The following is a 17395-nucleotide window of genomic DNA, read 5'->3' as shown; positions in this document are numbered from 1 at the left end:
CGTTTTATTCTGTCATAATCTTATCAGACGTAAAAGCATTGATAAAAAATTGTAAAATAAGACACATCAATCATTCTTTTAGCAAAGCTTTTGAACTTCATTGACTATAAATTATTACAATACAAACTATTGTACGTCAAAATGAATCGAATCGAACTAGGAACACAAAACCCTTGTCCTTGTAACTAGGTAATACCTAAAAACTCAACTAAAAAACAGTTTCGCAATAGTTGATATCGTTTCCCATAGTTAAAAAAATTGGGATAGTACACACATTGTTGGAAATGTTACATTTTAAACAAATGCATAATATTGTACGGCGAGTTTTTCATTGCCGTGATTAAGGCCTGTGCGCGCCAAGCTTCGGCTAATGCAACGTAGCACATGCTTAGCCTGTCTCCTTGTTAAGAATGTGCGAACATAAAATTAGAAGTAGCTTAATTTCCTGTGAATGGTTCTAGGTCAATAATGCTGCCTTGCGCTTTGCGTAATCTTCAACAACACTGATTGCGCTATTGCTATGACGCAACGAAAACTCTGCTAGTAGAATTTGTCTTTCTTCCACTGTTAAATCGCCATGCTGGCCCTGCAACCGTAGCGAGAAATTCAGACTTCGCTAAAAAAAACAAACGAGATGCAGCAATAATGCAATAACGATGCAAAATAAGGTTGATCTAACAATGCTATGAGACATAAAGTATAAATTAAGATCATTACCGTTCGAGAAATTCTATCGCAAACAGCATGGTGCATGAGGATTCCTGCCGCAACTGAAACATTGAAAGAGTCCACCATCCCTTTCATTGGAATACTGCAGTGTAAGTCTGACATTGCCAAAGCCTCGTCGCTAATACCCCTGCACAAAAAAAACATGAATCTCATTAGAAAAGTTAAACCCGAGTTACAAAATCGAACAAATTTTTTAAATTAAATTTAGGGTAATAGTTTAAGATTCTTAACCTATTTTCGTTCCCGACTACTATTGCAGTTGGACAAGACCAGTCCATGTCATAAATAGAAACCTAAACACAGCAAGAAAAGGTTAGTCAACTTCATTGTACGAAAAATATTTGCACTTACACATATGCAAGTACAATACATCAATGCATGATTACAGGTTGAATTGAACACGATTTCTCTGGATATTTATGAACTAACGAAAGTAGTAGAGACGAATAATACCGCATCTATTCCAACATGAGTCGTGGCAATTCTATAACCGCGTGATTTCAACGTTTCAAAGCACTCCTTTGTAGAGTCCCACAGTTCAATGTCCAACCATTTCTCTGCACCCATGCTTACATGGCGATTGTCCTTATACCTGCAAAATTTGTAAGATCCTAAAATAGAAGATCGTAACGAAGATTAAAAGATCCCACCCAATTCTTTTTATAAGATCGAGAAGGGATAGCAAGATCGTAAAACAATAGGAAGATCCTACTAAGACAAAAATAACACTATATATTTGAAGTACTTTTACACAATATTTTGATAGGCAAGTGTTTCCGGGAAACGACCCTCTTTCAAATGTAAGTTTGTATTTTTATACTTTATTAACATTTTCCGCAATAAACATTCGTTAGACATTATGAACATATTTGGCCCATTGCTTAGTTTACCATAATCCCCTTATTTAAAACAAACTCTACAACTGAGAAATTTATTCTATAAACCCTAAATATGAAACTTCATCATTTCAAATGGCATGCATTCACCGCCCGAATCATTGTGCATTTGCATCTTGTCAACCCTTCTCGGCTTGCAATGATGGTGGTCGGAAAACGGCCAATCACGGCCGGAACTGGCCAGGATTGCACAAAATCAACGTTGCCTTAAGGTTACGATTTTGGAGCGATCTTACTACCACGATACACGATTCTACTTAAGATCTAGATAGTTGAGGTAAGAGAGATCGTAAAGTCTTAAAATTTTAAGATCTAGATCGAGATCTTGACAACCATACGATAGAAGACATCCCTTTGCTGTGGCCATGGCCATGATTAAACAACACTAACTTTACAAAAGTGAGTTCAAAAGTAAATTTTACTGTAAAATCACGTTTATACTCAAAAGCTACAAATTTTAACTTCAAGTAGAATCAATTCTACTTGAGAACAATCAAACGCCAATCAAACATGTCAGAATCATTTCAACACATCCAGAATCAATTCTAAATGCTTCAACCGCGAAACCAAACATACACTATAATATATTCAAAAGCAATAAATTGAAGAACCAAAAAACCAAAATCTCATATTCAAATTTCACCTCAACAACAATGTAAACACCTTTTGTTAGCTTCAGAAGAAACAACATGAACAGACTGAACACCAAGAGCATCAGCAGACCGAAAAGCAGCAGACACATTACCGAAATCACACAGCCCTTCCACCACAAGACAAACTGAGTAGCTTCGGTTCCGAACCGCGTTCCCGAACCTAGCTTTCCTCGACTCCGAAACACAAGGACCAACAGCTTCAATAACTTCGTCGCTGGTGAGTTCGAAACCGTTCCCGCACCTGAAACTGTCTAGGTAAGGGAACCACCGAGGCTGAGGCTCGTGAAGAAGAGGCTTCCGTTGCATTTTCATGATTCCGGTAACTCCTTCGTTGTTTGTGAGGATGTTTTGGATTTTGTCCTTGGGTTGCGGGTTTTGTATTTGTGGGTCTTGTATGGATGAAACGACGGCGGTTTGAGATGGATAGTAGCATCGTGACGGGGATTTAAGGTGGAGGTGGAGGAGAGGAGGAGGAGGAGGAAGAAGAGAGAAAGTGGATTTGGATTTGAATTTGAAGGAAGAAGAGAGGGATGAAGAGAACATGGTTTTGCAACTACTCATGTTGATGTTTTTGTTGTTCCTATGATTCCTTTGGATAACAAAACATTATATCACACATGTTTTTTATTTTCTTTCAAATTTGTAAAAAGTAAAATTACTTAAAATAGTTTTAAATTTTTATAAATTTTGACAATTGTAGTAAAATTGTAATTAGTTAGTCAAAGACGAAAATAAAATTCTCAATAATTATGTTCTTGAAAATAATATTCCTAAAATTATATTTCTAATTTTTGAAACAAAGACACTCTAATTAGAGGTGGGCTGGTCGGGCCCAATCCGTGAGAGTCAAAACATATAAAATGGCTTAAGTGGATCGGCCCGATAATTTTATGGGCTGTCAAAAATGAGTCCGACCCAGTTAGTAATAGGCCATGTCGCCTTGTGGGACAGTCTAATGGGTCAGTCAATCCTTTATTTCAATATTATAATTTTAAATTTATAAAAATCATGTAATGAATAAAAGCTACATAACATACGTAGAGAGTAACGATAAATTAGTTAAGTGATATTTAAAATATTCATCAAATCAACATTCATATATATGAATCCATGAAAATATCCATGTAAAAGTAGAGAGAAACTGAATATTATCTCTAATACTTATAAAAAAAAATCTTTATCTCACAACTATTTCCTTAACCATATCATCCTATTCAATTGAAATACTCTTATGCAATTATATCTTAACTCAATATTTTTTCTCCAAAATTATTTCAAAATTTTATTTTTAATGGGCCAGCCCGAAGTCCGCCAGCCCGGTCCGGCTCATGAAAAACATAAGTCCGGTGGGCTAGCCCAAAAAGATAGGGTTGTATTTTTTAAAGGTTTTTTGTGGTCCGGTCCATGATAAAATATAGGGCTTGTGGGTCGGCCCAATGGACCGAGTCCATTTTGACAGCTCTAACTCTAATAGAGATGAGAATGTCTTTGATCAAACCAAACTTTAAATATCTTGAGTTTGACCTACAATAAAATTATAAGGTTTGAGTTTGGTATGGTATATAGTTTATTATAGTTTTTTTCTTGGTTTGATCTTTTGAAAAAGTCCAATCCGACCTTAAAACCTATTTAAATGTTTCTTTTACATTAAGAAAATTAAATAGTCCATTTTTTATCTATTTTTAAATATATTACCCTACCTTTTATATATATATATATATATATATATATATATATATATATATATATATATATATATATATATATATATATATATATATATATATATATATATATATATATATATATATATATATAAAAGACAGTTTATCAAATTTCATATGCTTTTAGAATAGCCTTAGTATGGCCTATATAATTAAATAAGCTTTTTAAAAAAATTATCTAGTCTTTTTATTAAATATGTTAGGTCATATGAGACTTAAAAATATTATGTTATATGTACTGGTCAAAAAGTACAGGTGTGTGTATTACCCCTTGCAAGGACATGGAGACTTAGAGGTCTTAGTAGATGTATAACATGTTTTGATGATGAGGGCTTGCTCGCGGCGGCGAGAAGCCCTGTACAATGGTATTTGAGGCTGTTTAAGGGACCAGCTCACGTGAGGTGAGAGGCCCTGCTAGTGGCCGACGCTACTTGATTGTAGGTGGGCGGTTAAGTTAGTCGTGTTTTATGGTTACAGTGAGCGTGGTGCTCTTTTAGGTTGTGAAATATGTGTATGACTTAAAGTCTATCCTTTTTCCCTTGAGGAGTGAGATATTTATAAAGACCCTTTTGAGCCTAGGGTTTTTACCTCTTTTCATGGTCTCAACCGTTCCCCTCTTACTAGAGGAGATTATTGACCACTTATCTTCTAAGACTCTGGAGACTCTCTCTTCCTTGACTCCCACATTTGCGGAGGCCCTTGGGTGAGTCCCTTAAATTCTGTCTGGGCGACACAGTTAGGGGGAGTGGGCGCCTTAGTCTAGGATTTTTACAAATATAACACTACATAGTCCCTTAAGCACGGCGACTTTTCTTTAAGGGTGAAGTTTTAAAAACTATTCTCCCCTCTTTGAAGTGCACCCATCGCCCTATTGACGATTCCCTCGATTGAGAACGATCTCGTTTGGTGGAGGCGTTCCTCCTTTAGGGTCGAGTTCCTCAACGAAGGGAGAATCCCTCAACTAAAGGCGTTTGAATTAGTATGTGAGTCCCTAAGCGAAAGGTGAGTCCTTAAGTTGACGGTGTGTGAGACGGCAGGCGAGTCCGTCAGTTATAATTCTCGCCCGATGAGACAACTTCTAGGTGTCCAATGCTTAACTAAGGTATGACAGCCATGGATGTCAATCAATCTCATTACATGTGTGTTTGCTTTCATTTAATGTAATCAACGATGGCCTATTCTTCGAAACTTCAAATGTTAATGGCACGTGTAGGTAATGTGCAAAGTTTCATAAAAAACTAAGGGGACTCTGAGAGTTGTATTATAAAAGGTTTTTCCTTTCGCATTTTGCCTCATTTTCTGCAATTTTCTCTAACTATTTCCTCTCTTCATCGATGCGAATTTTTCCACCTTTTCGCAAATACGAACTTTTTCATTTTTTCTAATTTCTTAGAAAGGGGGCTTATGTGCTAGGAATATGATTTCTAGATTAGTAGTTCCTTTTTGGTGGTCGCTGCGGTTGTGGTGACTTCTTTTTGTTCAACTATTTTCTCAGGAACAAAATCCCTTCCTCCTCCGTCGTTTCCAAAGGCACTGGCAACTTTGTTTCCACTTATACTTTTGAGGAACAAATATACGCCTTTCCACCAGGAGTGGATTTTTCTTCCTCAGGGGATAAATATTGGGCCATTCTAGAGACTTGTCTACCATCGAAGAGGGTGACTTCGCCCGTCTCCTCCAACCCTTCTTCATCGTACCACTACTTTTATCCTCCCTTTATTAAGGACATGGGAGTCATTTTCCCCTTTATGCTTTTTCCACAAAGATTCTGAGAGTTCTCAATGTCGCTCCTTCTCAACTATTTCAGAACACTTAGGGCTATGTAAGGGCATTTGAGATGGTTTGTGAGGGGCTAGACATCAACCCGACTACGGGGGGTCTTTTTCTCTTTTGTTACCAAACTGAAGAAAGGTAGTTGGGGGTCTTTTTCTCTTTTTCTAATAATTTTTAATTAAAAATGTTTTTTTCTTTTTGATTTATTCACAACATTTTCTAAACATTTTTTCCAAATATTTACTAAATATTTTGTAAAAATACATTGTTTGAAAATTCTGGATACAATTTTTGATGTAAATATGTACAAAGTATGCATAAATTTTTATAAAAATATGTGAAATAATTTTAAAAATATGGAATAGTTTACATTTAGCACAAGTGAACCATAGTTAGTAGGGGTGGCAAACGGGCATGCCCACCCCGTTTTAGCCCGTCCCGCAAAAGCCCGTGAAAAAATGGGGCAGGGTGAGACAGGCTTACTTGAGAGTGCGAGTATGAAAAAACTCATGCCCACAAAAGCCCGCAAAAAAATAGGGCGGGCGAGGCGGGCACATTAAATGAAGCGGACCTAAAACTTTATCGCGCCCCGCGAAAAAAGTGCGGGAAAAATGGACTTTCCCCGCGGTTCGGGCCCGTTTTGCCACCATATGATCTTAGTAAATTTTCTACATATTTAATAAAAATATACGTTAAAACTACATAGTTTAAAATTTATAAATATAACTTTTATACATTTTCTATATAAATATATAAAAATATACCGAAGTTTCTAAAATATATATAATTATTTTGAAACATTGAATTTTTTTAAGTAATATTAACCACAATGCAACGATAGATAAGTTTTTCATATATTTAATCTAAACATACGATATTACACATCGTTTAAAAACGATGCATTATTTTTTAAATGGAGATGGATGATTCTTAGAGGGAAAGGTTCGTTATGGAAAGATATATTGTTGACAAGATACATTAATTTGAATTATCAAATTCTCTCTGGTCTATCTTCTAGATCCACTCATTCCAAATCTGCTTGGTGAAATGATTTGGTTAAGTTGGAGCAGCGGCGGCCTGAGACGGTTAAGTTGGAGCAACTCTATCTTGTTCTGGAAGGTTAATTGGTTAAGGTAGGTAAGCCTTATAGCTTTGTTCCCAGATATGTATCAGCAGAATGAAGGAGGTAATGTTTGGCAATGAGCGGTTTGGGCATTGGTTCGGTGTTCAGCCAGGCGGAACATACCAGCTTGCATTTTATGCTTTCTATGTTATCTGTGTTTGTTATGGTGCTAGATGTTCTTGAAAAGGTGTGTTGGAAGCCATATATTCAGTCGGGATACACTATCAAATCGAGTTATGGTATATTATCCAATTTTCTTGAGGGCAACAACATCGATGAAGGCCTCTCTACGACTCTTGGATCTCTTTGGAAATCATCTATTTCTTATAGGATTAAAGCGTTTGCTTGGAGGTGCTTTTTGAATAGGTTGCCAACGAGGAATCTTCTCTTCCGAAGAGGTATTTCTTTATCCCATAGTCCTGTGCGTGTTTTGTTCTGGTGAGGAGGAATCGGCAGAACATCTCTTCTTTAATTGTTTTATTTCTCAGTATGTTTGAAAATAGATGGAGATTTGGTCGGGTATTCTTTTGGTTTCTTAAGAGATAGCTTGGAAAAGTAAACTCAATTAACATGTAAGTTGCAGGAAGAAGAGAGTGAAAGTTAATAAGGAATGTATTGTTTGGTTGACGGTGTCATTGAGAATTTGGTGTTTGAGGAACGAGATCATTTTTAACAGTGGTTCAGTTAATGTTTTTGATCGCTTGGAAGTGGTCCTTCATTGGAGAAAATTCTTATACCAAATGTAATTTTTATGAATTTTGTCAACATCCCTTATATTAGTAACTAGTACTTAGACCCGTGCGAGGCACGGGTTAAATATTTGCTAAGTAAGGAAAATATCTTTAAAACACTTATAATTTAGAAATTTTACTTATAGTAAAATTACTATTGTATAGATAAAATGTCATTGTTATTAATAGTATACATAAAAAATTTAATTTAACTAATTTATTAATAAATCATGTAAGTTTTAAAAAAGTATTAATTGTCTAGTATTTTTTGTTGAAACAAATACTATATTCAGTTTTAGTATAAATGTTATTCCCTCGGTTATTTTATAAAATTGATTTTTTATTGTCATGTTTTTTATTTAAAACCTATATTTTCACATAATAATTAACGATTCTAAAAAATATGTATGACAAAATTTAGCGAACGTTTTGGTTTTCAAAGCTAATATAATAGTTAATTTTTTTAATTTTAAGTTATTGAATAATTATTATTTATTTAAATTTGAAACTATGACCAACGCAAAATACTACATAATTTAAAAAAAAAAAGTAGTAATGATATTCTGAATTTAAATTCTAATTCAATTAATAGAGAAAGAGAAACATTTAATAAAAATAGAATGGAATGGGTTGAAAAACATATATATCATTCCAACTTCAATAACAATAATGAACGAAAATAGGAAAAATTGAAATTGTCCTAAAATAATATATGAATTGGAAAGAACAAAATAGAAATAAATTTGACTATTAATTGAAATAAAATAGATTAAATAGGTAATAATTAATGAGTATATTAAGGAAGCAGGCCATAAATGTAATGATGGTCTTAATTGTTTGAATTTTTATGAACTTATTATTTAGAGGTTTGAAAAACTTGTAAGGAAGTAATAATGATGAAATCACTTAAATTTTTTTAAAAATTAAAAAAAAAGAATATATATTAAAAATTTAAAATAATAATAAAAACACACATGAACAGTGTATTAGGTGTAGGTGTATGAAATTGATGTCATGATATAATTTCTCTTATAAAATGCAGTGTTAATTATGCCTATACCTTTAACAAATAAACAAAAAACAAAATACATGTTTATGTAGCATGTGAATTCAGGTTTGAAGTGAGGGACATCACATTGAAAACAAATTCAAAATTCGCTTCTGAGAACCAAGACAGTCACTTAAATATTCAATAGAGTGAAAAAAATTTATATCTAATCTTAAGCAATGTTTTAAAAACCGGACCGGTCATCGAACCGGCGAGGGTACTGGGTCACTGGTTCATCGGTCGAACCACTGGGTCACTGGTTGAACCGCATGACCAAACCGGATTAAACCGAATAACTCGGTTTAATAAACCTGTCATTATAACCAAACTATATAGATATAAAACCGGTTAAACCGAATCATTCAATGTCTAAAAAGTTATAATTAGCACTTAAAAATTATAATTAGCACTTAAATAGTTCAAAATTACCATATAAAAAAATATATACCTTGTTAATGGATCATAAAGTAACAAAAAAAATACCAGTAGGCGAGAAACAAAAAAAGACTTTGAAACAAGTTCCCCTTTCATATTTCTCCTTATTTTGAAAAATACCATAATGTGTAATTGTATTTCTACAAAGACAATACAAAATGTCCACTGTGTAGAATTTAAAACATGAATGTCCACTGTGTAGAATGTCCACTGTGTAGAATTTAATCATGAATACGGAATGTCTCCATAGTGATCCTACAAGAAGCTTGGCTAGCATAATCTTTTTTTTTTATTCTGTGTAATTAGTTTTCATTATACTTTCATATTTATTTTCATTATACTTTCATATTTATTTATGAAAGTTCTAGTTCATATTCACATTTCACACTCAGTGACAAAACCAACCAAAACACTCCCAAACACACACTATAATCATTCATCTGTGACTGTAAATTAAAAATATAAAATAGTTGTTGGAGAAACGTGGTGTCCCCTACACACACCAATTAGCTTTCGGAGAAACCAACAGATTCCAACTTCATCATTGGAACAACAACAAGTGCCGAAGAATTGATATACAATAGAAGATAAAACTCTAGACAACAACAACAAAATCAATAATTTCAATTTCAATTTGAACACTAACCCTAATTTTTAACATATATCAGAATAAAAAATAAATAAACATACAATGGTGCAGAGGGATTGCAGATGGAGGTGTGGTGGCGGAACAGGAAACGACCGGCGTTGTTGTGTAGACGGAGGTGCGGCAGCGCAGGGTTGCTGTACTTCTTCTTGTTCCGCGACGGAGGTACTTTAGTTTCTTTTCTTTTGGAATTTTATTTTTGGCTGAAGAATGAAACAAACAAGTTAACAAATAGAAAACAATTTTATTTTATTATTTTTTTTAAAATTTAAAAACCTCAAAACGACGTCGTTTTGAGTATAAAAAAAGTAAAAAAAAAAATAAGCAGTTGGACCACCGGTTTACGAAAATCACCGGTTTTCCCGGTTCGTACCGGTTCACACCGGTTCACTCCGGTTCTGAGACGAGGGCGATCGAAGTAGTGAACCTGGCCGGTTACCAGGCCGGTTCCCGGTCCAACCGGTTCGACCGGCCGGTCCGGTCCGGTTTTCACAACACTGATCTTAAGCTTACAATTTGAGTATTTCTTAATAAAAATCAAATCTTTTCAACAATCTTCCTAAAGACCACAAGAACCTAAACAATAAACAAAGACCACTGCATTTGCAAAACACAAAACGCCACACAAAGACAAGATTCAAAAGTGGAATTGATCATCGACTTTTATCTGGTTTTGATTCTTCCGCATTAGATTATGTTCTCATTTCATCTATATTCTTCAAGCAAACAATAATTGACAAATAAACTTTGAATGACACAGTAAATAGGAACAAAACTTTATTGCATGGACATCGGCAAAACCCCTGCCGTCGAAAACAGGACAATTTGACAGGTTGATCATGAGCTTGAGAGAAGGAGAACGAAAAGGATGAGGCGTTGATAGGAAGATTCCTATCAAGACTATAAAATTAGGGTTTGCTAACTAAAAGGGGAAGAACACTAAAAGTAAATAAAATTAAAATAAAAGATAAATTTGATTTTTCATTCATTCTCTAAAATGTGTCAATAACACTACATATATAATGATTTTAATGGATAAATAACTTAAAGCCCAAAAGCTATTAAAAGCCCAAAAGCTATTAGGAATATTCTAGAAAATATAATAACTTTTAATATATCAAAATACTAATAAAATTAATAATAAATTATTCTATTGAACTCTATATCATTGCGGACGGGTTCACTTGAACCTTGTCCTCAAGGTTCTAAAATAACTATATATAATTTTTTTTTCCTCTTTTACATCTCAAGAAAAATGGTAGAGTCATTAATTCCAAATGTGCTGGATGGTACTCAAAGGAGTCCAATTTTGATTGTGTGGAGATTTTGTTTGGTTTGTGATGAGAGAAGAAAAGTTTAATGAAAAATTGTTGGAAAACAAAGTGGGAAGGTGATGGTGACGTGACCCAAAGGTTGTACCTCCTTTTGTGTGTGTAGTAAGCCATGAGTTGGATGATATGGTTTTGTCCCTTTTCAATGTAAATATTGGGTCCATTAAAAGATAAGGAACCCTGTAGTTTTTCAGAAAAAACAGGTGATAGAATGGCTACTGAAGACGTGTCACATGGAGGGGTTAGACATCTAGATATGATGTAATCGGATGACCCATTTTTATTTGTAGTATTTTGAATCTCATCCAACGGCCACTGTGATTCTAGCGGATCAGTAGTTTGGTGAGAGACTGAATTAGCATGACTACCCACATCTAATTTCTTAGAGTGAATTTTCTTTCTAGCATCCACAATTTTATCTCCAACAGCTTCATCAAAAACCTTCTCCCAACTATTTTCCCAACCTTCCTCAATATTATCCGTCTCAAGTGACCCCTCGTTCCAATAGATCCAAATCCATTCCTTTTCAACCCACATCATTACATACTTTATCAAAGGTTCCAATACGAATGAGGTTGTCTGTTTCAATGGCGGAAGCTGTCTGGACAATAAGGGTATGGTTGCCGGAGAGTGTAGATATACCCATTTCAAAAATGGCGTACGTGTGGCTCCGAAACTGAAATCGGGGGGTTTTTGTAACAACTCAAGGAATGGATTAAGGATTATGTCAGGAGTTTTTAATGGTGGTTTCAAGGGTGGCAACGGTACTATAGTTTGATTAGAGATCATTGTTGGTGGTGGCTCCGGTGGAAAATCTGTCTCTCCATCATACATATTGAGTTTCTGAGTTTGTTTTTTGCACATATATGATGCTTCTATTTGTTCCAATGGTTTCAGAAGCAATGGAAAGAATGAAATCAACAATAAACATGAACCTTTCTTTTTTGGTTGTTTTGCTGATGGAGACATATTTGGCTGAACCGAAAATTTTGGTGATTTTTTTCCTGGGTTTTCCTCAACAATAACAGGTGTATTGTTTAAAGAGTTGTCAGGGAAAGAAGATACCTCCTTAGACTTCAAGGATTCATCTTTTGTTTTTTTTAATGATGGCGGATCTGGTGGTTCTGGTAACAATGTCGGAGATGTCGTCGGATGCTGTTTCAAATATGATAATTTTGCTGGAGATGACATGGGGGTTGTCGTCAGAAGTGACATAGGAGATATCAGAGACGTCGGGACTGTGGCCGGAGTCGAGAGTGTTGCCGGGGAAGACACCGGGGTTGTCGTCGGAGCCTGCAACGTCATAAATGTTGTCGGATAAGACACCGGAAGTGTTGTCGGAGAAGACGCCAAAAATGTCATCTGAAACAATTTCTTTTCTGAAGTAATAACTGTGACCTCAGTTTCTTCCTCAGCAACCCATTTTTCTGGTGTAGTGGCAACAATAATTTTTTGATTTTCTCTGCAGCTTTGTGAAATTGTTTGAGATCTTTGCTTGAAAGATCGAAAAGAGGTTTGATATTTTTCATCAATAGCTCTCTTTTCATCCTTATATTTTTCTTCAGCTAGATGCAACTTTTGGAAAAGCTCTTGAAAATCATTTGAATAAGTTTGAGTTTGTTGTTGAGTGAATGATTGATTTTGTTGTGGAATTGGAGTGGGTGAAGGGTGGGTGTGATACTGGTAAGGATTATTGACTAAAATTTGGGTGGGTGAAGGGTGGATGTGATACTGGTAAGGGGTAGGTGTGTGAGGGTCGTTTGATTGGTTTTGAAAAGTATGAAAATTAATGTTGGTGGAGTTAGGGTGTGTGTGTGATGTTGCTATGGGAGAAATCACTGGTTGTTCGTAAAGATTGTTGTAGCAGGTCGAGGAAATATGTGAATGAGATGGATATGGGTTATAAGGTGTAGGTGGTGAATATCTATGATTTACATATAAAGTTGGAGATGATGATGAAACATGAGTGTTGGAATAATAAGGTGTAAAAATTTCCCATGGAAATGAGGGTGTGGTAGGAGTGGTGTTTATGGTGGAGTGAAATTGGTATGCCATGGGAGGATTTGATGTTCAAAAATGAAAGCACTAATTGATAGGAAGATTCCTATCAAGACTATAAAATTAGGGTTTGCTAACTAAAAGGGGAAGAACACTAAAAGTAAATAAAATTAAAATAAAAGATAAATTTGATTTTTCATTCATTCTCTAAAATGTGTCAATAACACTACATATATAATGATTTTAATGGATAAATAACTTAAAGCCCAAAAGCTATTAAAAGCCCAAAAGCTATTAGGAATATTCTAGAAAATATAATAACTTTTAATATATCAAAATACTAATAAAATTAATAATAAATTATTCTATTGAACTCTCTATCAGGCGTCAGTGTGATTTGATCGGAGAAGATGAAGAGAGTTGCCGCCGCTCTTGAGCTTGAGAGAATGAGAACGAAAAGGATGAGGCGTCGTTGTGATTTGATCGAAGAAAACGGCGGAGGGTGAGGTTTTTACAGCGCAGTCACAATTTCGATGGTTAGGGTTTTGTTGGAGAATGAATTATGATGCTCCCAATATTTATAAACTATAACAGTACATTGATGCATTTGAAAACATAAAAAATTTGATGAATCAAGAATTGGAAAAGAGAAAGCATTGATTTATGGAGGACCCGAGGATGATTGGAAGTGGAAGGGATGGATTCAATTATTGATGTCTTCAAGAACACGGGTTTCCAAGCGTGCATATTTTCTTTTTGGGTGATGATTATTTTCTTGGGGAAGTTGAACCAACACAGCAATATATTCAATATAAAAGCCCAACAATTAAGAGAAAGTAATTTAATACTCCCTCCGTTCCTTTATAATTGTCACTTTTTAAGTTTTTCCACATACCAAGACAACCAATAATTATTGTTACTTTTTAAGTAATGATTATTATTTTTCCAATAATACCCTAAACTTTTTAATACTTTATTTAACTTTTTATCTCTCTCTATCATAACGATTAGGGGTAATTTTGACAAAACAACAAAAATATTTTCTTGAACTTTGAAATGTGACACTTAAAAAAAACAAATTTTTTTCACAAAAGTGTCAATTATAAAGGAAGGGAGGGAGTAACAAATAATTAATAATTAATAATTAATAATTATTTTAATAAGATTGATATAAATGGAAATCTTTCCTATCTATAATATAAGAAAGGAAAATGTGATGGTTAAGACACAATAACCCTGCCTTAATTATGTGACAAATATCACTTATGGGGGTAATTTAGGTCCAAAGTAATCATTTGTCAGGCAATTAGTTGATATTAGTTACATAATTGATTTCTTTTGCCCATATCATGAGCTGCATCCATTATTTAATATTATTGTTACATTTATCAGTTGCATTTAACCGAAAACTGTGAAGAAAAGGTGTCTGCACAACACCGAAAACCGAAGAAAATGTGTCTGCAGAGCAGGTGTTCAGTGATGGTCTTCCCAATGACCACTGTTTACAGGTTGTAATCTTTCTTTCCTTTTCTCTTTCTTTCCTTTTCTCTTCTCTTTACTGTCCGGAACAAACCCTAAATCGAAGAACAATTTTCTTTTCACTATCTCTTCCTTTTACTTTCTCAAATTGTTTTTCTGGTTTTGTAGACACAATAATGGCTAGACCGTTTGAGCCGGTGAAGAACATTGATGATACGAAGGAACTTTGGGAAGTGGTTGTTCGTATCCATCGCAAATGGACGGTTGTTAACAAGAACAAAGAACATTTTGATGAGTTGGTTGTCGTTGATAAAGATGTAAGCATGTCTATTTGGGTGTTTTGTTTACTACTCCTGTTCATCGTTTTTGTTCTTCTTCCTGCATTTTTTTTGTTAAAATGCTTTTGTCCATCTAAACTTTTGGCTTAGTCAAACTTTGGGTTTAATGATGAAGATCTACGCATGTCAAACTGGGTGTCAAATTTCTTTCTTCTCTTCGTCCTTTTAATTTTTTCCTGCATTTTATACGAAACTGTTCTTTTTGTTGTTGGTGGTATATCATTTATTTCCCTGTTAACATAACATAAAATGGTGATACCAATGTATTTATACTTTGATTTATTGTATAAACAAACTTGTGTTTTCATGGAAACATTGTTATAGCAACACTGATTTGAAATTAACATCTTTATTTGTACTTTGAAATTTGTTCAACTAACATCTTTGTTCAAATGTGGTTGCTATTTTTCATATGTCATTGCTCTTTGAAAGTTTGATCAACTAACATCTTTGTTCATATGTCCTTGCTCTTTTCATATGTGGTTGCTCTTTGAAACTTTGCTTTTTGGTCTATCATACAGGGTTGTGACATCCATGTCAAAGTTCCACATCCTTTTAAACAAGCTTATGATTCACTTTGGTATATTTTTGTATTGATTTGCATGTATTACTAAAAACCTCATATGGATTGTTCAGATTCTTACCGATCTCTTTCTATTCAAGGGAAACCTGTGAGTTATCTTAACCATAAATTTTTGAATCTGGTATATTTTTGTATTGAAGAGGAAGATGTTTTGTTATCTTAACCATAAATTTTTTAGTTATCATAAACTGATCACAACTTTAATTTTTACAGAGAAAAAAGTGAAGGAGAAAGTCTAAGTAGACTTCACTATGGAATTAGAAGCTACGTTGGGGTGAGTAGAAAAGTTAGTTTTTATTTGATTTCTTGGAATGTTTTATGATGCAATGCTATTGAGGTGTAGTTGTCAAGGTTTTAAAGACCTTTTGTGATTTCGTTCGGTTCAAGTGTTGCGACGGCTATAGCGATTCAAAAAACTTGATTATGTGAATCTAAGTTTTTTTGCTCTTATTTTGCAGCAAGTATGTCTCATATGTTTCCAGTTTTTGAACGAGAAAAATTGATTGAAGCTTTTAAGAACACTTCTGGTTCTCAATATTTTTGTTATTGCCTAGGTATGTTATCTACTTTAATTGTATATGTGGTTTAGTTTAAGGGAGGGAAACTATGCTCTTTTGGTTTTATACATAGTTCTGAATGTTTGATAGTTGTTGTGCGAAAGAATATTCTGAAAAAGTTCAAGATAAAAAGTTAACTCACTTTGGTTTAGGATGGAAAATTTGACTATGTTTTTCTGTTTATTCTTATTTAGATCTTTGGGAAAAACTCAAATGAATGAACAGTCTTCTAAAATTCATTTCGTATTCACTCTTCGAATATACGGTGTAAACAAGTTGTTTGGACCTGTTTAACCTGCACTAAATTGTGATTTATTGTCTCTTTGTTCTGCTAGAGCACTGACCAACAATTACAAGGTATTCTAAACCTCCATTTTCTGCAGCAGCGAGATTGTTTCCAGACGATTATGAGTATTGTTGTATCAGTCTATCGCCAGTTATGCACCAGGGAAAGGAGGGGTGGATCTGTTATTCACATTGCTTTATAACTTTGCTTACAAACAATTGAATGGATTTCTACATTTAGAGATTGTCATTCAAGATACAATTGTTAACACTGTTATGCTTTCCTAAACTCTAATTCATGATACTTACTTGTTTTTATAATATTACTTTTATTGTATATTTGATTTATCAGTTCCCTTTCATATACCTAGGGCGATGAAGTTTATGTTATTTCAAGATTAGTTGAAGCTTATCTTTTATTCATAGTTGAAGCCTAAACATATATGGAACTTTATGAACCATATTTTCTTGGACAAATGTGTATTTTAAAGATGTCATATATCCATAAATTGATTTGACAAGTGTGTATTTATCAATTTTTAACGAGGTTTGGCAGCTTTTGTTGCACCAACACATGACAACATGAAGTTTTGTTTTGGTGCACTCTTTTTAATGAATAAGCTTTTTTTTTTTTGTTAGTTTTGTAAATCCAGCCAGCTTTTTATTGGTTTCTTAACTTAATGTATGTGATTAAGGTACATAAAATTGTTTCCTTTATTTGTTCGCAACCTTAGGACCCAATCTGAATGGTTTGTTTGGGAGACAATCTGGGACAACTCCTTGATACTTCTATTCTGCGGCTAACAAGAACAAGGTTGTGAACGGGATGAGAAAGCCCTGTATGAGTACTTGCTTAACCCTAAGAAGGTACAACATATTGATCGGTATTTCAGTGTTTCTTTTTAAATGACATAAAAAAGTCTCTGTCAAGTGGGTATTATGATTTGTTTGATGCTTCTTTGTACAATATCATTTTAGGATTTAGATTTTTCTATTATGAATAAGTTGTTGTGCTGTTAATTTATTATGAATATATTACTGAGTAGCATCTATTTGGAAAGTTTTG

General features: G+C 34.1%; 1 protein-coding gene across 1 annotated transcript; it reads right to left on the bottom strand.

The window, feature by feature from the left end:
- Positions 1-68: 68 nt before the first annotated feature.
- On the bottom strand, positions 69-2864 carry LOC131608859 (uncharacterized). The gene is made up of 5 exons (XM_058880438.1): positions 2289-2864; positions 1183-1321; positions 961-1022; positions 718-856; positions 69-586 (listed from the first exon to the last, which is right to left on the bottom strand). The coding sequence occupies exons 1-5, from the start codon at positions 2837-2839 to the stop codon at positions 458-460; spliced, it is 1020 nt and encodes a 339-aa protein (XP_058736421.1). The 5' UTR covers positions 2840-2864; the 3' UTR covers positions 69-457.
- Positions 2865-17395: the final 14531 nt, after the last annotated feature.

Source organism: Vicia villosa, linkage group LG6 (genome assembly GCF_029867415.1).
Source record: "Vicia villosa cultivar HV-30 ecotype Madison, WI linkage group LG6, Vvil1.0, whole genome shotgun sequence".
NCBI lineage: Eukaryota > Viridiplantae > Streptophyta > Magnoliopsida > Fabales > Fabaceae > Vicia > Vicia villosa.
This window is presented reverse-complemented; position numbering and strand designations above follow the sequence as displayed.

What these genes read in the sequence shown, in the direction of transcription:
- LOC131608859 (XM_058880438.1), bottom strand. Translation starts at nt 2,839, where the DNA reads ATGAGTAGTTGCAAAACCATGTTCTCTTCATCCCTCTCTTCTTCCTTC. An exon ending in CTCATGTTGGAATAGATGCG is followed by an intron (nt 1,023 to 1,182) that starts GTATTATTCGTC and finishes TGCTGTGTTTAG; the next exon opens with GTTTCTATTTATGACATGGA. An exon ending in GCGATAGAATTTCTCGAACG is followed by an intron (nt 587 to 717) that starts GTAATGATCTTA and finishes CTACGGTTGCAG; the next exon opens with GGCCAGCATGGCGATTTAAC.